The following is a 22,446-nucleotide window of genomic DNA, read 5'->3' as shown; positions in this document are numbered from 1 at the left end:
GCTGTGTTCCGTTCTGGATTCCATTTTAATGGGTTTATTAAATTTTAATAATCAAAAGCATCTATAATAATTGATTTTATTTAAAAAAAGAAAAAAATATTATTATTGTATTTATTTACTTGTATATGCCAGTAGTTTTTCTTTAAAGAAACAGTAAAATGTCATGAAGTGACCTTCAAAGCAGTTCTAGAGATTATGTGTTCATGTACTTATACAGTCAAACCAAAAATTATTTAGACACCAGATAGAATTTTTTATATGTTTTACTAGTGGGTGCAGGACACTATAGTTCATTTATGTAAGTGAGGACAGCAAAATAAAGTAAACTGTGACATATCATACCTACAAATTCTTCATTTAGTGGACTACCAGTAAAAAAATATTCAGACACTTTGACCTGACCATGTTTTGCTTCAGTGTTTTTTTTCTTTAATTGCTAATGTAACCTTTTTACACCACAGACTGAACAAAATTAAGCAGTGCTTGATAATTGGTCAACAAAGTATTGATAGTTGTGTAAATATGTGACCCTGGACCACAAAACCAGTCTTAAGTCGCTGGGGTATATTTGTAGCAATAGCCAAAAATACATTGTATAGGTCAAAATTATTGATTTTTCTTTTATGCCAAAAATCATTAGGAAATTAAGTAAAGTTCATGTTCCATGAAGATTTTTTGTAAAATTCATACTATAAATATATCAAAATGTAATTTTTGATTAGTAATATGCATTGTTAAGAACTTAATTTGGACAAATTTAAAGGTGATTTTCTCAGTATTTTGATTTTTTTGCATCCTCAGATTCTAGATTTTCAAATAGATGTATCTCAGCCAAATATTGTCCGATCCTAACAAACCATATATCAACAGAAAGCTTATTTATTGAGCTTTCATATGATGTATACATCTCAGTTTTGTAAAATTTAACCTTATGACTGGTTTTGTGGTCCAGGGTCACATATTATCTTACTAACAGTTGTGTGAATTTTTGGTTACATACCTTTCTATCAAAGTTATCTGACATTATCAGGTGTCTGAATAAATTTTAGTTTGACTGTATATTGAGGTGGCAGAGGCTGAAAACACTGTGAGTGTCACGCATGCCTTTATTCATCCAAAATTTAGCAAGTTTTGTGACATTCTGCGTTATACAGTAAATTCCATTTTTATGACATTCTGCGATTCCGTCCGCATTTTAGGGCCCTAGTTATGGTGTTTCTTTGGCAACCTGGTCCCTCTTCAATTTTTTATTATGTAACAGCCAGGATACTTTCAAAACTTGACACTCAACATCCAAAGGAAAAAACACAGTAATATGGCTTTGATACAACAAGAGGACTAGTTAATGTGACAGAGTTGAAGGTGAACTGTTTTAACAACTTTAGCAGAACATGCAAAATTCATCAACAATTCTGAGCGTTCAGGCACATTTTAAGGGAAGAATTTTTTTTTAAAGGGAATAGCAATTTCTGCATCCTTAGTGTCACCAAACCTAATTGTACCAGTAATTAGATTTAAAACACTCCCCTCATCTGCCATTGCTTTTGCAAAACAGATCACACCAGGGACTGAGCCAATGTTGTTATATGCAGCCCAGTTGGGACATTTTTGCTGCAAGTGAAGTAGAAATGACACACTTAAACCTTTAACCTTCCAGAATCAAGAATAAGAGAACATGTCACAGAAAGAGAGAATAAAATAAAAAAGAAAGAAAGAAAGAAAAAAAAAACACATGCTCTATCTGACCTTTTTCAGGCAGAGTGTTAGGCTTGCTATAGCAACAGTGTCAAATGCCCCATAGTAACCTCTGGTTTCCCTCCCTCCCTCCTCTCTCTTGCTTGCTCACTCGCTCACCGCATGTGGATGTGTAATTGCTTGCAGGCATCTGAATGCAGCAGATGAACTTTAGCCTACTGAGGAGGCGGTGTGTGTGTGTGTGTGTATGTGTGTGTGTGTGAGAGCAGAGAGGGTGGGGGACTGGCAGCGTTTGTTTTGTCTGGTCACATGGGGCCCTGGCCGCCTTTCCGTTACAAGGCCCCGGTGCATGCTGGGAAAAGCTGACTGCTTAACAGCAGTTAACCCTTCCGGCACAGACAGTTCTGACTGAAGTGAGCTCAGGTTCGCAGCTGCATATGCACAGATTTATGGAGTCTAAGAAGCACTTTTATCAGTCGGTAGCTCTGTAGTGCAGAAAGCTGGAAAGCTCAAGCTACATTCTTCATTCATTTAGACGTCCAGGAGCAGCCAAACAGCCTATTTCAGCCAAATTTAGAACACCTACTAAAATTAAATTACACTCTCAAATACTTGGCACAAAACAGCCCTGCGGCTTCCAAGATATTATACAGAGAACATTGCTTTATGATGAAAGGAAGAAAGGAGAGAAAATCAAGAAAAATGGTAGTGAACACATCATCTGAACGTTTCTGCCTTGGAAGAGACATAGAAACCCCAAATGTTCCCAGAGAAGGATAGTGTTTTTTTTTCTTCACGACAGGCTCTTGGCAGGTAGTGCATTTGCAGTGCTGTCTGGTAATTGTGTTAACAGAGCTCATCTCTCTGAGGGTCTTGACCTGCCATCAGCCCCAACACCCACCCGACCCGACTTTCTGTCCTCTTCCTGCAGCCTATAAATCACACAAGGTTTAGCTTCCTTGCCAAATCAATGTATAATTTTATTGCCAATTCAAAGCAGTTATGCATTTTTATTTTATTCAAATATAATTTATGTTGGTTATTCTATAACATCAAAAAATCAAGCAATTATTATGACAGTAAAGTCATAATATAATAGTAGTTCACCCAAAAATGAAAATTCTTACCAATGTCATATCGTTCAAAACCCGTAAGACCTTCGTTCATCTTCAGAGCACACATTAAAATATCTTTGATGATATCTGAGAGCTTTCTGACCCTGCATAGACAGCAATGTAATTGCTATATTCAAGGGCCGAAAAGATAAAAGGTAGTAAGGACATCAGTGGTTTAACCGTAATATTATAAGGCTACGAGAATACTTTTTGTGCGCAAAGAAAACAAAAATAATGACTTTATTCAACAATTACTTCTCTTTCATGTCAGTTGACGTGTTCATGAGAGTACTTTATTTTTTTTTTGCAAACAAAAAGTATTTTTGTAGCTTCATTACGGTTGTACCATCAATATAATGTGGACTATTTTAACAATATACTTACTTTCTGGGCCTTGAATGTGGTAGTTGTGTTGCTGTCTATGCAGGGTCAGAAAGCTCTTGGATTTCATCAAAAATATCTTCATTTATGTTCCAAAGATGAACAAAGGTCTTATAGATTTGGAATGATATGAGGGTGAGTAATTAATGACAGAATTGTTATTTTTGGGTGAACTATCTCTTTAATAGTCAAAACTGTCACAATTATGAGATAAAAAGTAAAAATGTTGAGATTAAATCTAAATTATGATAAAGTAATTTATGAGTCAATTATGAGTTGAAGTCATAATTATGAGACAAGCGGTCAAAATTATAAGTTTAAAAGTCAAAATTACATAAAGAACACAGAACACAGAGACTTATTCTCAGTGCTGCCCCAACATCAACTTTTTCAATATAATAGTTTGTGTGTGAGCTACAAGCTACAAGACATTTCTCAGTAGCAAGATTTATGTGTTATAATGTTGTGATGCCTAAATCCCTACCCTAAATGTGAAGAAAATGTTCTGTACATGTTGATCAGACAGCCTCTTCCTTTTTAAGCTGTTTTTTTTTTTTTTAGACAGAATTAGCTGCAGAGTGAATCAGACTTTATGCCAACTCTCAAAGGTCTGAACTGTGAGACTATGTAGACCTCATGAACTTGTGGTTATCATCTCTAATTAACATCACTTTTTGAATCAGTTAAACTTACAGCTTGACTGAACACTGTTGAGAGCCACTTCTTGGCTGCATTACCACCTCAGGTGTGGATTATTATTCAGTAATTTAATTGACTGTTTTTTTTTCTTACATTAAAAAGTATGATTATTTTATTACCATATTAATAGCATGTTTTTTCTATTTAATGGAAAAGGACTTATATTATGGAAGCCCGTTTCTGCCACTGAATAAAAAGTAAAAAAAAAAATATTTTCATACAATTACAAGTTTACATCTCGCAATTCTGACTTTTTTCTCACAATTGCTTGATATAAACTCGCAATTCTGACATTTTTTTTTATAATTATGAGAAACTCTCAATTCCAAGAAATGAAGTGAGAACTGCATGACATAAACTTGCAATTGTGAGTTATAAAGTCAGAATTGCAAGATAAAAATTCACAATTCTGACTTTTTTCTCAGAATTGCATGATATAAACTTACAATTGTGAGTTATAAAGTCAGAATTGCAAGATAAAATTCACAATTCTGACTTTTTTCTCAGAATTGCATGATATAAACTTACAATTGTGAGTTATAAAGTCAGAATTGCAAGATAAAAATTCACAATTCTGACTTTTTTCTCAGAATTGCATGATATAAACTTACAATTGTGAGTTATAAAGTCAGAATTGCAAGATAAAAATTCACAATTCTGACTTTTTTTCTCAGAATTGCATGATATAAACTTACAATTGTGAGTTATAAAGTCAGAATTGCAAGATAAAAATTCACAATTCTGACTTTTTTCTCAGAATTGCATGACATAAAGTTACAATTGTGAGTTATAAAGTCAGAATTTCAAGATAAAAATTCACAATTCTGACTTTTTTCTCAGAATTGCATGATATAAAGTTACAATTGTGAGTTATAAAGTCAGAATTGCAAGATAAAAATTCACAATTCTGACTTTTTTCTCAGAATTGCATGATATAAAGTTACATTGTGAGTTATAAAGTCAGAATTTCAAGATAAAAATTCACAATTCTGACTTTTTTCTCAGAATTGCATGATATAAAGTTACAATTGTGAGTTATAAAGTCAGAATTGCAAGATAAAAATTCACAATTCTGACTTTTTTCTCAAAATTGCATGATATAAAGTTACAATTGTGAGTTATAAAGTCAGAATTTCAAGATAAAAATTCACAATTCTGACTTTTTTCTCAGAATTGCATGATATAAAGTTACAATTGTGAGTTATAAAGTCAGAATTGCAAGATAAAAATTTACAATTCTGACTTTTTTCTCAGAATTGCTTGATATAAACTGGCAATTGCGCGTTTTAAAGTCAGAATTGTTTTCAGTGGCGGAAACGGGCTTCCATACTTGTATACTATATTATATTAGAAGTAGTAATTTTTTTCAGTAGTAAGTTTCTTTAAATTTACATTTAATTACTGAATATTATTATTGTTACATTTGATTTGAAATAAAATGAAAAAATATATGTGCTGTTGAAAACAGTCCAACCTTAAGACAGCCTCTGTGGAAATGCAAGAACTCTTTCTTGAGAAACCATACTTATATCTACACTGTTCAAAGAAAACATGCAGGATAATCTTACAAAAACTAACCTGACACCCACGGAAAGCTATCAACACATGATAGAGACAGAGAGAGAGAACTGTCAGAGGAAGTAAAAGGAGGACAGGCACTCAGCCTGATGTCACCCTGCCAGGCAGGTGGACTGTGTGGTCTGTGCTCAGACAAACTGAGAGTACATCTGTCTGCCTCAATGAATAATACAGAAAAAGAGAGAGAAAAAGAGTGCGGGGGTCGACTAAGTACAAGTTCAGTGGAGCGTGTTCAGATGTGCTCTTATCACAAAAGCACTCCCATGATGCACTGCCTCGGTCAGAGTGTAGGCGGTCAATGCAGCTGTGCGCCGGAGAGAGCAAAGCAGACCTGAGAAGAGGGTCACGCGACCCATACAGAGCCCACAAGGACACACTCTAAGGCACAAGTTAAGATATAACAAAACTTTACAATCAGAGTCTAAAATGAAATGGATATCACGCACACTCACATATGCTCTGCAGTGCATGTTGCAACAATTCAGTGAATCAGAAACACAAGTTCAAATTGCCAGCAAACAAGTCTATGCAGATAATATAATTAGAGATGATAACCACAAGTTCATGAGGTCTACATAGTCTCACAGTTCAGACCTTTGAGAGTTGGCATTAAGTCTGATTCACTCTGCAGCTAATTCTGTCTAAAAAAAACCCCAGCTTAAAAAAGGAAGAGGCTGTCTGATCAACATGTACAGAACATTTTCTTCACATTTAGGGTAGGGATTTAGGCATCACAACATTATAACACATAAAAGGAAATACATTTGATGTCAAAAGTTTACATACACCTTGAAGATTCTGCAAATACGATACAAAATGCATATTATTTTTTATTTAGTACTGACCTGAATAAGATATGTCACATAAAAGACATTTACATAGTCCACAAGAGAAAATAATAGCTGAATTCATAAAAATGACCCTGTTCAAAAGTTTACATACACTTGACTCTTAATACTGTGTTGTTACCTGAATGACCCACAGCTGTTTTTTTTTTAATGATAGTTGTTCGAGTCCCTTGTTTGTCCTAAATAGTTAAACTGCCTGCTGTTCTTTGTAAAAATCCAAATTCTTTGGTTTCTCAGCATTTTTGTGTGTTTGAACCCTTTCAAACAATGACTGTATGATTTTGAGATTCATCTTTTTTACATTGAGGAAAACTGAGAGACTCATAATGCATACAGAAGGTTCAAACGCTCACTGATGCTTCAGAAGAAAACACAATGCATTAAGACCCGGGGGTGAAAACTTTTTGAATACAAAGGTCCAGGTCAATTTTACTTATTTTGTCTTCTGGGAAACATGTAAGTATCTTTTGTAGCAGTTTTGTAGTATCTTTTGTAAGGGCAGTACTTAATAGAAAGAAAGATAGATATTTAGGCAAAATAAGAAAAATGTGCACTGTTTTGTTCAAAAGTTTACACCCCTTGCTCTTAATGCATCGTTTTTCCTTCTGGAGCATCAGTGAGTGTTTGAACTTTCTGTAATAGTTGCATACGAGTCCCTCAGTTGATCTCAAAATCATACAATCATTGTTGGAAACGGTTCAAATACACAAAAATGCTGATAAACCAAAGAATTTGTGGGACCTGAAGGATTTTGCTGGGGACCTGAAGGACAAACAAGGGACTCATAAACAACTATCACTAAAAAAAAAAAAAAAAAAGTGGATAATTCAGGTAGCAACACAGTATTAAGAATCAAGTGTATGTAAACTTTTGAACAGGCTAATTTTTATAAATTCAACTATTATTTTCTTTTGTGGACAATATGTAAATGTCTTTTATGTGAAATATCTTATTCAGGTCAGTACTAAGTAAGTCTATGCATAATATATAAATAAGTGTATGTAAACTTTTGACCTCAACTGTACATATAACTAGTCATTCTGAGATGAAAGCAACTCAAAATGTTCCTGTTATCACTTGTTACAACAGAAAAAAAATCTAATAATAGGCAAAAATAGGCATAAACAAATAATTAATATTATAAATACCTAATATTGATCAAAAATATATTGAAAACTATTGTTAGATATGTAATTTATTCCTGTTACGACAAAGCTGAATTTTTAGCAGCTATTATTCCAGTTTTAGGTATCATGATCTTTCAGAAATTATTTTAATATGATGATTTGGTGCTCAAGAAACATTTCATTCATAACATTTATTAAACGCTGTAGAAATGTTTGATGAATAAAAAGTCCAAAAGAACAGTAATTGTTTTAAATGGAAGTCATCTCTGTAGAGTTCAAATAAAATAAGACTCAGTGTCTCTTGTTTTAAACTTTGTAACTTTGTAAATCCATTAACTAGACCAAGCACCTTGCAAAAACAACTTCCTGGTGAACTGATAAATAGCCAGTTTTTTTCCAGTTATGCATGCAACGTACGTGAGTGAGCAGTCTGTGGCCATGCTGTCTGAGACTGAGACTAAAGTCCACAAGACTTTGTCACTCTAACTATGTGCACTTATGTAACCCTTGTCTAGTCAGTTGAGTGTTTGTTTGTTTGTGTGTGTGTGTGTTCAGAACTCTCTGTACGACAGCGGTCAGGCCTGCTGACAGCAGGCAATGAATAGGATCACTGCATGCACACCAATCCTGATCACTACACAGCGACCTTTCCTGAACCAGCTCAGAGCCCAGATGACCCTGCCTAGACTCAGACGCGCAAACACACACACACACACACACACACACACACACACACACACACACACACACACACACACACACACACACACAAAAGCTTAAACGTGCACATGAAAGCTAGAGATTACCACAGTCTGCTGAGGTCATGCTATGCAAACACAAGACCCAGAAGCTCATCTTTCAGATTTATGCATTACTGCATACTGCTTTGGTTTGAATCTCCAGCCAATTCTGAACCATACTGTAGATAAAATACAAAAACAAATCGGGATGACCTTGAATGGAGTAACTGAGCATGAAATATGCTGTACAAAAGCTCACTTATTGTCATTCGTGATCTGGGTTTTTGCCAAGTGTGTGTTTGTGTACGTGCTTGTGAATGACTAGAGGAAAGGATCATAAAGATTACAGTGTCAGCTCATGAGTAAAGACTGAGATATGATGGGAAAGGTGAGCGGGGAAAAGATAGAGTGAGTCAGAAAGGATCAAAGTTTATTCTGTGTGTACATTAGGTTAAAAAAATAAAGCTAGGGTGAGCAATAGAGAAAGACATACAGCCGAACTGGGCGTAGTGCCAACTGATTATAAAAGTTCCAGGTGGGTGTCTGAGTTTACATGATACTTACGACCTAGTCAACACACACACACACACACAAACACTCCCAGGCTTCTCAGAACACACCCTGATTCCACGTACCACCACTAGAGCAGTCTAAAACAAGACGACTGGTCATTGACCCCGCACTTACAAAAAGGGTTCGTACTACACACGCTCAGGGTTTGAACGTAACATCATGTGTTAGAACTGAACAACCCAAATAGAGGTACATTTGACAGCTGTGTCCAAAGCAGTCAAAACAAGGGCGTATCTCGGTGTCCGATCGTACAACAAACCAGGAAATATTGTCTCGTTAAATTTGGGAACGCTTAGATGTCAGCCCAGATAAAAGCATAATCTCTGAATCCATCAGTCACACACATACTCAGGGGACTGCTAGCTTTAGTTTTTCCATCCTTCCAAGAAACTAACAAACTCTAAATGTGGAGAACTTTCAGCCAGGCGATGGTGTTTTGGACCTCTGGGGCTCTGCAGCGTTTAAGCACGATAACACCAACGCCAAGAAGGGAGCTTAGAGGGCACTTTACTAAAGGAACGAATTCATGCAGGGAAGAGCTGCAGGCAGGGTGGGTCACTGCACTTGGAAACCAGCCTGGAAAACATATTACCATGACTATGCAAATTCTTTTGGGAAAACTTTGTGACACATGCATCATATTTTTGCTTGCCGTTCTGTGGGTGGACAGGAAACTCTGACTTATGTCATTTAACACAATCCCAGTGAAGTAAGTTTCTGAAAAAAATATTTTTTTTCCCCTGTCTAAAATGCCTTCATATGTTTTTTTCAGATAGAAGCACATAATAATTTCCAGAGATTCTGGACCAGCTAAAGACTATGAGTACAAGCTGTATGGATTTTGTTGTCCTAATTTTAAAATCTTTTATAAAACCCATTTCCAAATTGACATTTTGACTGGGATGGACCTTTATTATAAGGCAGATGGATGAAACAAGGGCACATACTGCAAAAAAAAATCAATCCTTAATATTTTTTTCCAATATAATGCCTAAAAATGTAAAACAAAGTACATTTATTTGAGAAGCAAGATATTGTGTATTGTGTATATAAGTGTTGCTTTTAGAGAATTTGGTAAAACTATGGTAAAAAATAAAATAGTTTTCCTCATGAATATACTTTAAGGTTGGTCACTGGCTACATTTCTGTTAAAGTCTTCTGTTAAAGCTGTGCAAGCTTCTAGTATAGTCTTCTCCCATAGAAAACTGTGGTAGTAAAAAACTCACTACTAGTCATACACTACTAGTCAAAAGTTTTTGAACACTAAGATTTTTTATGTTTTTTAAAGAAGTCTCTTCTGCTCAATTTGATCCACACCAAAAACTAAAAATTTTGAATTATTTTTACTATTTAAGCTAACGCTTTTCTATTTGAATATAGTTTAAAATGTAATTTATTCCTCTGATTTCAAAGCTACATTTTCAGCATCATTACTCCAGTCACATGATCCTTCAGAAATCATTTTAATATTCTGATTTGCTGCTTAAGAAACATTTATTATTATTATTATTATTATGTTAAAAACAGCTGAGTAGATTTTTGAGGTTTCTTTGATGAATAGAAAGTTCAGAAGAACAGCATTTATCTGAAACAGAATAAATGTATTTTGTAACATTATAAATGTCTTTATCATCACTTTTGATCAATTTAAATCATCCTTGCTAAATTTCTATAGTTTCTAAAAATTATATTGACTCCAAGCTTTTAAATGGTATAGTGTATAATGTTACAAAAAGCTTTTTATTTCAGATAAATGCTGATCTTTGGATCTTTGTATTCATCAAAGAAAAAGCTAATCAGCATATTAGAACGATTTCTGAAAGATCATGCGATTCTGAAGACTGGAGTAATGATGCTGAAAATTTAGCTTTGCTCACAGGAATAAATTACATTTTAAAATATATTCAAATAGCAAACACTTTAAATAGACTGGTAGTGTATTTCTAATTTTCTAAGTATATTATATTAAAACATAACGTGTAATTAGTGAGTTCCAGCTTTAAATACTGTGTAAAGATGGATCATATCAAGATTGCTTTGTCCTGTCAGAACCAATAGAGATGCATTCCATTAAGCTGATTTTTCTTAACCCACTGGCAAATGTTTTTTTTTATTCCACATTTTAAGCATAAACTTCAACTTGTTAGATTTCAAGTAAAACATCTAAACATTTAAGAAAATTATTTTTATAGTCCAGCTGCAAGCTAAAATCCAAATCCATGTGGTATCTGATGGATTATTTCCTCTCTACATTTTTCCAAATGTGGATTTAGGGTCTTTGGGAATAAACACGATTTAGTTTACTCAGCACAAAAAAATGAAATGACTAAAAATGCTTCAAAATTAAATTCCATTCCATGCTTCTTCTAAAAGAAGGTGTTAGCTGTAGAAGTATGTTCTGAAGAGACAACATTTAATAATCATGTCTAAAATGATCTCTCTCCCACACACACACAGCTGGTTTGTATAAATGCAATGACAGCACATTGCCTGGCAGAACTTCAGGTGATATTGCAACATCTGAATCTAATAAAAACATTCAATGATGGCTAATGCCAGTTACTGAAAATACACACATATAAACATGCAGTGGTTAAAAGTCATAGAAGGATTCTGAATGAGCCATCGCCAGGCTCTTACGTAACCTGTATATGAAGACATCTACTGAAAGAACTCAGTGGAACTGGAATGTCTGTCATTCGTTTTACACATCATGTGTTTACTAAATATTTGTATGAAAAATATACTCACAGCTCTGTTTAACACACTTTTGTCTGCGAATTTATTCCTAAAATTACCACAGAAAAGTCTGCAGTTTTCATGTAAGCCCATTAACTTTGTGGCTTTCAGCAAGGCACTTAACTTTAGGTTCTCCTTGGAATAAATAAACTGTAGGTCGCTTTGGATAAAAGCATCTGCCAAATGACTGTTTACTAAGCTCATGGCACTGAGGATGTGAGGAACACATCACCATGATACTTTCACTGGGAATGCATGCAAAACTCGTCTATCCAGATCCCTTGTTACAGAACACTGAAAAATACAGCACTGATAAGGTTTTTTTTTGTCATTGTCCTTTTGTGCATGTCTACTTGTTGAACTTGTTGAGGCTTGGGCTCTTATGCTCACCAAAGCTGTGTTTATTTGATCAAAAACAGTAAAAAAAAGTACTATTGTGAAAATGTATGACAACTTAAGAGAACTATTTTCTAGTTTAATATATTTACCCATTACTCCAGTCTTCAGTGTCACAAATCCTTCAGGAATCAATTCTAATAAGCTGATTTAATGATCAAGAAACATTTATTACTATTATTAATGTTGAAAACAGTTGTGCTCCTTAATATTTTTTTGTGGAAACTATGATACATTTTTTCCAGTGATCTTTGAAGAATAGGTAAAGTTCAAAAGAACAGCATTTACTTAAAATAGAAATAAAACATTAAGAATCTTACTTTATACAAACTTTATGGTACACATTGACCACATATTACTGATACATGTTTCTTTAAAGGAACACTACACTTTTTTTGAAAATAGGCTCATTCTCCAACTCCCCCCGAGTTAATAAGTTGAGTTTTACCGTTTTGAAAACCATTCCTGTTCTGGCGATATCACTTTTAGCATAGCTTAGCATAGATCATTGAATCCTATTAGACCAATAGCATCGCGTTCAAAAATGACCAACAAGTTACGATATTTGTCCTATTTAAAACTTGACTCTTCTGTAGTTATATTGTGTACTAATACTGGCGGAAAATGTAAAGCTGAGATTTTCTAGGCCGATAAGATTAGGAACTACACTCCCATTCCGGCGTAATAGTCAGGGAAGTTTGCTGCCGTAATATGGCCGAAGCAGGCGCAGTAATATCACGCAGCACATGTACAAATGCTAAACTAGCTGGGAACTAATTTCAGGCGCTGCAGCAAACTTCCTTGACTATTACGCCGGCATGGGAGTGTAGTTCCTAATCTTATCGGCCTAGAAAAATCACAGCTTTACATTTTCCACTGGTATTAGTACACGATATAACTACAGAAAAGTCAAGTTTTCAAAAAAAGGAAAAATATCGAAACTCGTTGGTCATTTTTGAACGTGATGCTATTGGTCTAATAGGATTCAATGATCTATGCTAAGCTATGCTAAAAGTGATATCACCAGAACAGGAGAACGACTGAATGGATTTCAAAGAGATTTCCAAAAAAAGTGGAGTGTTCCTTTAAGACTACTGCTGGTGATCTGTAACTCAGCCAGACTCTGGCACAGCTAAGCAATGATGGAATATGTGGTTGGCGAAAAACCTTTTTGGGCGGCTTGTATTTTGGAAATCTGGAATAAAGTTGACAGTTATTAGAGTGAATGAGAAAAACAGCTGATGATTCAGGAAAACACTGAAAATTCAACCGTGACTAAGATAACACCACACAGATGTTAAGGAGCTCACATAATCAAACTGATATTGTGGAATCACATTGACCATTTTAGACAATCCTGCCCCATGGACTCTTTCTTCAGGCCATGTCAGCATAGAGTTCTCAGGGGGTGGAGGACTGCCCTCTTTAGTCTCCCAGCCTGGTCATTTATGTCAACTGGTGACAGAGCGAGCGCCCATACATCAGCTTAAGCTGTCTGTGCCTCTGTTGTGACAAGAATGGAGGTGTTTCATTTGTAGCCCGGCCACTGTTTGCTCACAGGGCAGCCAGGGGAGAAGAGGAGGGGCCAGAACCAGCGTGGTACACCCTTAATGGGTGTCCTCACTGCGGCTAAAGCCTCAGGGGGACAGCCGCACTAGGCCTAAATGTTTATTTTCAGAGGACTAATGAAACACCCCCACCAAGAGTAGGGCTTATTGTCAGTGTTGGACACTGATGGATTGACATAATCTTTATTATCTTAATGGAGTTATGCTTAAGATCGGTGTTGGCATCTTACTCATCAAGGCCTGTGTATCTTACTCATCAAGTGAGGTCTTTATCATGTTCATTCATTAGAAGCAACGGCATTGTGACGTTGCACTTCATACTTATACATATTTATACACGCAAGTTGCAGCTTAATATTTTTTTGTGGAAACTATGATGCATTTTTTTTTTCAGAAATCTTTGATGAATAAAGTTCAATAGAAAAAGCATTTCTTATAAATATAAATCTCTTACTTTAGATCAATTTAATGCATACAGAATATATGAATTTCTTTCTTTCTTTCTTTTAAAGAATACTTACCCTAAACTTCTGAATGGTAGCGTATTACGATTTTCACAAACATATTAAACAGCAAAAACTGTTTTTAACATTGATAATAATAACAAAATGTTTATAAATCAGCATATTAGAATGATTTCTGAAGGATCATGAGACACTGAAGACTGGAGTATTGACTGCTGAAAATTCAGGAAAACAATACATAAAATGTATCTATTGTAACTATATGTAACAATTTCAAAATATCACTATTTTGCTGATCAAATAAATGCAGCCTTGGTGAAAATGAATAAAAATCTTTATTATCTGGATTTCTATTTTAAAAGTTCTTCAGATGATTGCTGAGGTAGACATTAAAATGTTATGTTTTTTCCAAAAACTCACCCTTGTATTGTTAAAAACTTATACATTTCTTTCATAAAAAAATAACTTAAGTAGAATATTAGTCACAGTTTCAGTCAACATTAATTTTTTCTCATACAATGATACTGAATAGTAACTTTTGGTTAACAGGTTTGGATATAAACCTTACAAGCAGGGCTGGTAGATTACAAATTGTAATCGGTAACTGATTCTAAATTATTTGACAAAAATTGTAGTTAGTTACGTAATCTATTATATTACACATTTTAGATAATATAATCAGACTACTTTTAGATTACTTTGGACCTATCTCGTTTTTCCCATTGATTTAAATAGGATAATCTTACCATCGTACCATATTGATATAAAAATACAGTAATAAAATCTAATACATTTGTTGTTAACAAGTGCATTAAACATTATATTACGTCAAGGTTTCTCAAACTGGGTTTGTGAAGGAACTAATAATTAAAGCTAATAATGAATTAAATCATAAAAATGTTAAATTAAAACAATTTTAAAATGAATCAAAATAAAACACTTTCTGAAAAAAGGATATATTTGTCATGTGCAACCAATGTCAGAGAACCATGAACAAGCAAATGTGATACTTCATTAATAAAATATTTTTTTTTAAATATCAGGGGTACTGCAAACAAAAATATCTTAGATGAAAAGAGGATCAGATGACAAAAAAAGAATTTGTGAATTTCTGCATTTTAATGTGTTTGAATAACAAACGCCTTCCAAAGTAATACATGGTAAAATAACGGAGTGATAATTCAAATAAAAATTAACATCCACAAAACTTTCTGGATGTATATATACAGCAGGCTGTTTTAAAAAGGGGAGAGTCAAGAGAAAGAATCAATAAATTTAGAATTATCGCTATTTTGTAAATAAAATATAATCATGTAATCAACAAAAAAGTAACTGTAATCTAATTACAAGTACTTCATTTTTGGAATCTGATTACGTAAACACGTAAAAAAATTGTTACTACCCAGCTCTGCATACAAGTTTGTGTAAGTAAATTATGACAGCCGTTTACATTTTGGTGTGAAAATGATATGTCCTGTGTGCTGCCCTTACTTGTCATCAATGATGGTGACATGGTCAGATGGGATTCCTAAAACTGCACAGCTGTCAAGGAGTTCCCTTTTGCGCTGGAGTCCTTGATTGTTGTAATTGCCTGAGCATTGCAGAAACATTTTAAGTGTCTGTTTTACATTTCACAAGCATCCCAAATACGTTCAGCATAAGTTCAGATTTGTTTTATTTAATCGGTTCCGCACATAAAGTACAGAATTTGTACAAACTGCATTATTAAACATGTATTTGCGAAAAACGTTTTCTTTGTTTATTAATAGCCAAACAGAGTTTGCATTACAACTGAAAAAGATTATGATAATGATTCATTTTACGGACTAGTAAACCTACCTGTCGACAAACATAACAAATAAACAGCTGCTTGTGACTCAACAAGTTTTAAGACCGTAGGTGCAAAGAACATGCATTCATCATCTGGATGTGCAGTGACTAACAGAACTCGAGTCTCGTTGGCTGTCAGGCGCGGCTTGTCATCCTCTGAGTTCCGTAAGACCGCGCTGGACCTCTTTTGTGTTGGACAAAAATTGGAGTTTCCAACGGTGTATAAAGGGCTGGATATTTTATTCAGCAAGTGTGACCATAACTGGCTATATCTGTAATACACAAACTTAATAGAAATAGCGCAAGCCGCAAAGACAAATATGATGCTAACGAAAACAAACATCTCGACCGCGCCATGAAAGAGTCCGTGTGGAACATCGTTTCCTGACCAATGGTTCCTATGGACCTGCAGAGCGAATTGTTTACACGAAAAGACCGTGTTGTTGTAGCAGATGTTAATATTATTTCTATTTCCAACCTTTATACCGCATATAATTTTATAATTCGCAAAAAAGCACAATTGCGTGACAGAATTGAATAAATGATTTTTAACAAAATATCTCAGCAGAATGCGGAAGCAAATGTAAAACAATTATTAATACGGGAATGAGTTTTTTCGAAATTACGATTTTTAATAAAACACCTCTTTCCTCTAATTATGGTACACAGTAATATTCGGATATTGAGGTTTGGGTGGGGTGAAGGCCGCCTGTGGGGAGAGTTTGAACGTCACACCGTTTCATCCTGTTTGCTTGAGAAAAACTCTTTCACTTCGTCTCCTCAGGTGCACCAGAGCTGCACAAAATGCAAGCCACCCGGCGTCCAGCAAAAAGAAATTGGTACACTTGTGACGCATTTTAATTTCAGGCGCAGAATCCTGTAGAAAGCGACTTGAATTTATATCCACGACTCAGAGAGGACAAATAACTAGCCTGTGTTTGAAGTGTGTGTGTGTGTGTGTGAGAGTGTTGCGCAGTCTCACTGCCGACGAACTACAATACCGCACAGACTCACCTTTCAGCGCTTATTGGAGTGTCTCTAAGGACATGAGGTGAGTGTATTATTTAATGTGAATATTTTGGACGCTTTGTGGGGAATTACAAGCAGGCTAGTGAACGCTAAGCGCTTGTGTTCAAGATGGCGACGCGGATTTGAATGCAAAGGTGAAACATTCAGCTAACGGCGGTTTCCCTTAGACTCTTTCCAGTCTCATTCTGCACTATATATTAATTTAGATGCTCTCTTTTGCGGTTGATTTACATTTCTGCGTAGCCGGGACGTTTAACGTTAGGTTATGTGTGTGGTTTCCGGTTAAATAGTTTTCCTCGTATGATCTAACAGTAGCTTGCTTGCTAACGCCATTAGTGTGAGTTTACACCACAGACTGGAGTTTACTGCAGAAAAGCATCATTATTAAAGTGTGCTCTGTCACATACACACGTGTGGTGTCCTTACAGACACCAAATAGTCTGTAAATTCAGGCATTGAACGAGAATAACAGTGCTGAATGTGAAACCAGCTGCATGTATGTGTCAGCTTTGCTGACTGGAAATTACATAAAGTTTGGACTTGTGCACCTATATATGTTTCACAACTGATGACCGTTCTTTGCAACATAGTTTAAGTAGTAATGTTGTAATTATCAACCTTAAATATTACACATGCTGATTACACATGGCATGCTTGGAAAAAGTATCTTTTAGATGAAATATGAGATCCTGGACTACGAAACCAGTCTTATGTAGCACGGTATATTTGTAGCAATAGCCAAAAATACACTGCATGGCTCAAAATTATCGTACATTTCCTCCCGTGAATATATTAACTTCATTTTTTAGAAATATGCTTTACTAAGAACTTAATTTGGACAACTTTAAAGGCGATTTTCCCAATGTTTTGATTTTATTTTTTATTCCAGATTTTCAAATAGTTGTATCTCGGCCAAATATTGTCCTATCCTAACAAACCATAAATCAATGGAAAGCTTATTTAATTAAAAAAATGGATCCTTATGACTGGTTTTGTGGTCCAGGTTCACACATCTAAATATTCATAAAGTGCCCTTCTTCCTCTTTCACTTTAGCACGTCTATACACACTTAATGCTTAAGAGCTAAATTCGTTTGCACTCACAGTGGGTTCATAATGGGACATGCATAGTAAAGGGAAAGTACCTTCCAGCATTTTAGTTCCAACCACCAGCCCCTCATGACTGGTTAGCCGAGTGTGAAAGATGTGAAAGGTGCTCTGATGAGATTGAGGGTAACAAGTTTCAGTCACTTTCCAACTTTTGTTCATGGCGAGTGTCAACTTCTGGCGTGTCTAAATGTTGATTAGCATGCAGAAACCCCCTGAATACATTTTCAACATTTTTTAGACCTGTTAATTAGGGTAGACTGCCGTTAAAGCAGAAGTTCACAGTGAGCATGTTAATAACCGCATAGGATAAAAAAAGAAGTTGTCATTCGCACTTACAGCTCAGACTTTGTACCATTCTGTTCAAGGTGACAGACCCAGGTTGATTTGCCTTTAGTGTTGTGAAAGATCAGTGTGTTTTGAACTCTCAAAGCTCGTTCATCTGGTTGTTGATTACAAAACACCTCTCTCTGTCTTGACCCTGCAGAAGAACCCGGCTTTGTTTGCGGCACCACTTGCAGCTTAATTAGGCCTGCCATCAGGAGAGATACAGTGCGCCTGTAAAGAGTGCCAGGCCTGTTTTTTTTTCCATTTCTCATTGCAGTTGGTTTTTATAAGCATTGGCTAATGTGCTGGCTGAGGGACAGTGAAGTGGAACACAGGACGTGTAACTGTTGTGCTGCCGTGTCTGTGGCCAAGCGTGGCACGGTAATGCTAGTGAGCAAGCAAGCACCGGAAAATACTCAGAGGCAAGCTGCCACGTTGACTGAGTATTGGAGGGGTTTCGTTCTTATTGTGACTTTTAAATATCCTTTCACTCAGCCCTCTTGATAAAATTGTTGTTTTCTAATAGTCTGATGATCAGTTGATTATCATGTTCAAATGACAGGTCAACACTTGAGGTCTTGTTGCAGAGCAGAGACTGTAAAGGCTATTGTGGTTTAAATGTTGTTTGTAGAGATGTTTAAGGACTCCAAATCTGCATGAGACGCATAGATACCAAGAAATGTGAAAATTTAGCATGAAACAGTAATTCACCCTATTTATTTTCTTAGATTTTCTTATTGTGAATCAAATATTATAGCTGGTATTTTCAGTAAAACAACAGACTTCTCTCTAGTGATGTATGCAGAAGCTCTCCAGTTTAGTCCTCTTAAACCCGATGTACTCAGGCCTTTATTTAATAATCTGTTTTGCTCACATGGATGTACTCCACAATACACAAGAAAAGATCAGTGACATGTTAAAGGTCAAAATTAAGATATTTTTTGAGGAAATCCAAATATTTCTGAACTTGCATAGACAGCATTGCAAGTTCCTTAACCCCTTAACTGTCACCGTCCCACCTGTGGGACGCTTGGCACTCTTTTTTCCGTTGTCCTTTTTCTCTATCAAATCTTTTAGTAACCATCATAAATTATATATCATTTGAAAGCTTAGAAGCTCAAGAATCATCCTGTGAAAACCATTTTGAAATCGGATATTGCCTTACCATGGAAATTGTACTTTAAAATCATTTGGCGGTCTCCTCCCCCTTAGTGGTGTCATATTACAAAATGCATTACGGCCTTTTAGAATCACAACTTTTTACAATCTTGACAAAAAATATATCATTGGAAAGGTCTGAGTCTCAGGATGTCATATTTGGTGGTTATTTTGTGATAGAATGAAAATTTTCAGACAAATTTAGACTTTTGTGACAGAAAATTGCATAAAAAATATATATGGCATTTCAATGGCACCCGGTGGCTGTTTGTGGTATAATGCCCTTAACAAACTTTCACAGGAACCTTAATTTTTTTCATATCAACTTCAAATTTGGAACATAACTTATTTAGATGTGAGGCTTCAATTTGATATCAAATTGAGGATAAAACCTGTTATGTAAAATATGTATTTTATATAAAATATAATAAAAATTGTACAGTACATTTTATTTACAGTAAATTTAAACTTCTATAATTTGTTGACACTTTATTTTTTGGAGAAAATTCCACTTCTGCAAAAATCTGCTGATTGTCTTCTTTAAAAAGAGACCAACCTTAGATCTGTATTCCAAAGAGTTCATGAATTACAACAATTAAAGTTTGGATAATGCACTTTCATACCTATTTAAAAAAATGGGGGGCGACAGTTAAGGGGTTAAGGTCCAGAAAGGTAATAGAAAGTTTGCACTTACATCACGGTTTGGTCAGTTACCCAGATGTGCGGCCGTATTGGCGATACTCGGATGTAAACAGCAGCATGGTTTGCAGGGTACACTCTTAAAAATAAAGGTGCTTCACGATGCCATAGAAGAACCTTTTTGTCTAAATGGTTCCATAAAGAACCTTTAACATCTGAAGAACATTTCTGTTTCACAAAAGGTTCTTTGTGGCAAATGAGGTTCTTCAGATTATAAAAAGGTAAGAAATAGATGGTTCTTTAAAGAACCTTTGACTGAATGGTTCTTTGTGGAACCAAAATGGTTCTTCTATGGCATCACTTTTTAAAGCATCTTTATTTTTAAGAGTGTAATGTACTACTGTATGTGGCGTTCTGCTAATTTATGCTGTCTAAACCACAGAAAAAACGCATGGAAGCTGCAAAATCATATAGTGAAGGACTTAGTAAGCAGGAAAGGACGCAATATTTTGGCAAACTAAATTTAATAGGCGGTTAAGATATGTGCAAGCAGTATTAATTAAGATAGTAGCCTAATATTTTATATATTAGCCTACCTAACCAGAAATGATAAGAACAAAAAAATTGTGTTTGTTCTTGCTCTGGAAATCCTGGTTCACTTTGGCCAACCACGTATGCCTTTTGTTTTGTTGACAGTTTTTTGCACTCTTCTTCTTGAGTTGTTGTGGCAGTCTATAGTACTTCAAATGTTTTTCCCGGTCCAACCGATTACCACAGCCCAAAACATGACAATAACTGACCATTTTCAGCAGCAATAATCGGCATATTATGCATGTTTCATTCGGTTCAGTGGCATTGTTTATGTTCAGTGCCTCCAATATGGCCAATTGATGACATATCGTAATTTTATGAAGCTACAAGGATACTTTTTGTGTATACTAAGAAAGGATACAAGGATACTCTTGTGTATACTAAGAAAACAAAAATAACGACTTTGTTCAATAATTTCTTCTCCTCTATGTCAGTCTTCAATGCTTATTCATAAGAGTACCACAACACTTGTGGTGTTGCTGATACAGAAGCCGGCATTCTGACGTGGACCATCCATCTCTCTTAGTTCATTGTCTGTTTATTCTGGTACAAATAAGGAAGGCTGGGTAAAAAATTGCAAGTCATCCTTTCTATCGAAATCTTCAGACATGCTTGAACAGCGTGCACCTTCCTCTGCTTGTAAACAAGGCATAGCGCAATTGCATTCTACGTCAGAATGCCAGCTCCTGCTAGCCTGACAAGCCAGACCCACATAAATGTAGGGTCTGGGCACTCTCCATAGACAGCGCTCCACCAGAGGGGCGGGATAAACGGTTGTCTTTCAAACTCCCTCTCCACGCAATAGGATAGCGCTACAACCAATCAGAGCAACGAAGAAAGTGACGTAGTCAACTCCAAATACATCCTTCTTTTGTAAGAGCGACCTCAGTGCAGTTTCTTGTTATTTTCTCAGAGAAAAGCTTAACTTCAAGTCTTTCAGAGTGGCGGCCAAAGCCGATTCGAAAGAAAGTTGTTCGCTAGCAGCAGACATCGCTCTATCTCTCACGCATATTTCACGGAACCAGAGAACGTCTGACGGAACTTATGGTCGCAGGTCAGTCGTCATCATGTTAAGCCCGCCCACCGACTCGTGATTGGCCCGGTCGATTTTGGATTTTTGGAAATCTCAAGTGAACGGAGAGTTACTAGACTGCCCTTGGAAGCAAATGTAATTTGCTGCCGCTAGGGGCGCGTCTAGATTCTAGGCTAAGCTCCTGCGTCAGCAGAGCCACACACATGGGTAGTGGTGCTCTCGTGAACTGGCATGGAAGAAATGTAATTGTTAAATAGTATTTCTTTGCACACACAAAACAATTTTGTAGCTTCATAACATTACAGTTAAACCCCTGATGTCACATGGACTATTTTAACAATGTCCTTACTACTTTTCTAAGCCTTGAGCATGGTAGTTGCTTTGCTGTCTATGCAGGGTCAAAAAGCTCTCAGATTTAATCAAAAATATCTAAATTTGTGTTCCAAAGATCAACAAAGCTCTTACGGGTTTGGAACGACATGAGGGTGAGTAATTAATGAAAGAATTTACATTTTTGGGTGAACTGTCTCTTTAATTGGAGAGGAGAATTATTTCATCACTGTTATCCTGATTTCAGATCCAGGTGTTTCAGAAGGATAAGAAAGAATAATTCTTATTTTAAACTGGGGAGTTAATTTTGAGTTTTGAAGCTTGTAGTATGTTTTTTAATTGTAGATTAGCCTCCTATATGTGTAAATATCAAGAACATTTTGATTGTCCATCAGTAGTTCACACAAATATGCTGTCGTCATTTACTCACCCTTATGTGCTTCTAAACTTGACTTTCTACTGTGGAACATAAGAGAAGAT

General features: G+C 35.6%; 2 protein-coding genes across 8 annotated transcripts in view; one reads left to right on the top strand and one right to left on the bottom strand.

The window, feature by feature from the left end:
- The window catches only part of pigl (phosphatidylinositol glycan anchor biosynthesis, class L), a 34,751-nt gene extending 18,629 nt beyond the window's left edge, over window positions 1–16,122 (bottom strand). The window contains exons 1-2 of the mRNA XM_073839977.1: window positions 15,763–16,122; window positions 15,415–15,514 (exon numbers count right to left, since the gene is read on the bottom strand). Coding sequence (XP_073696078.1) covers window positions 15,415–15,514; window positions 15,763–16,096 — 434 coding nt within the window. The 5' untranslated portion in view covers window positions 16,097–16,122. The remainder of the gene's footprint in view (window positions 1–15,414; window positions 15,515–15,762) is intronic.
- Window positions 16,123–16,535: 413 nt separating this feature from the next.
- ncor1 (nuclear receptor corepressor 1) overlaps window positions 16,536–22,446 on the top strand; it is a 95,939-nt gene continuing 90,028 nt past the window's right edge. For 3 of the 7 annotated variants that reach the window (XM_073839504.1, XM_073839498.1, XM_073839497.1), the window contains exon 1: window positions 16,536–16,804. The gene's annotated coding sequence lies outside the window, so the exon portion shown is untranslated. The remainder of the gene's footprint in view (window positions 16,805–22,446) is intronic. The other 4 variants (XM_073839500.1, XM_073839502.1, XM_073839501.1 and 1 more) reach the window with 2 other exon arrangements.

This window comes from Garra rufa, chromosome 5 (genome assembly GCF_049309525.1).
Source record: "Garra rufa chromosome 5, GarRuf1.0, whole genome shotgun sequence".
Taxonomy (NCBI): Eukaryota; Metazoa; Chordata; class Actinopteri; order Cypriniformes; family Cyprinidae; genus Garra; species Garra rufa.
The sequence above is the reverse complement of the archived record's forward strand: the minus strand, read 5'-3'. Positions and strand labels throughout refer to the sequence as shown.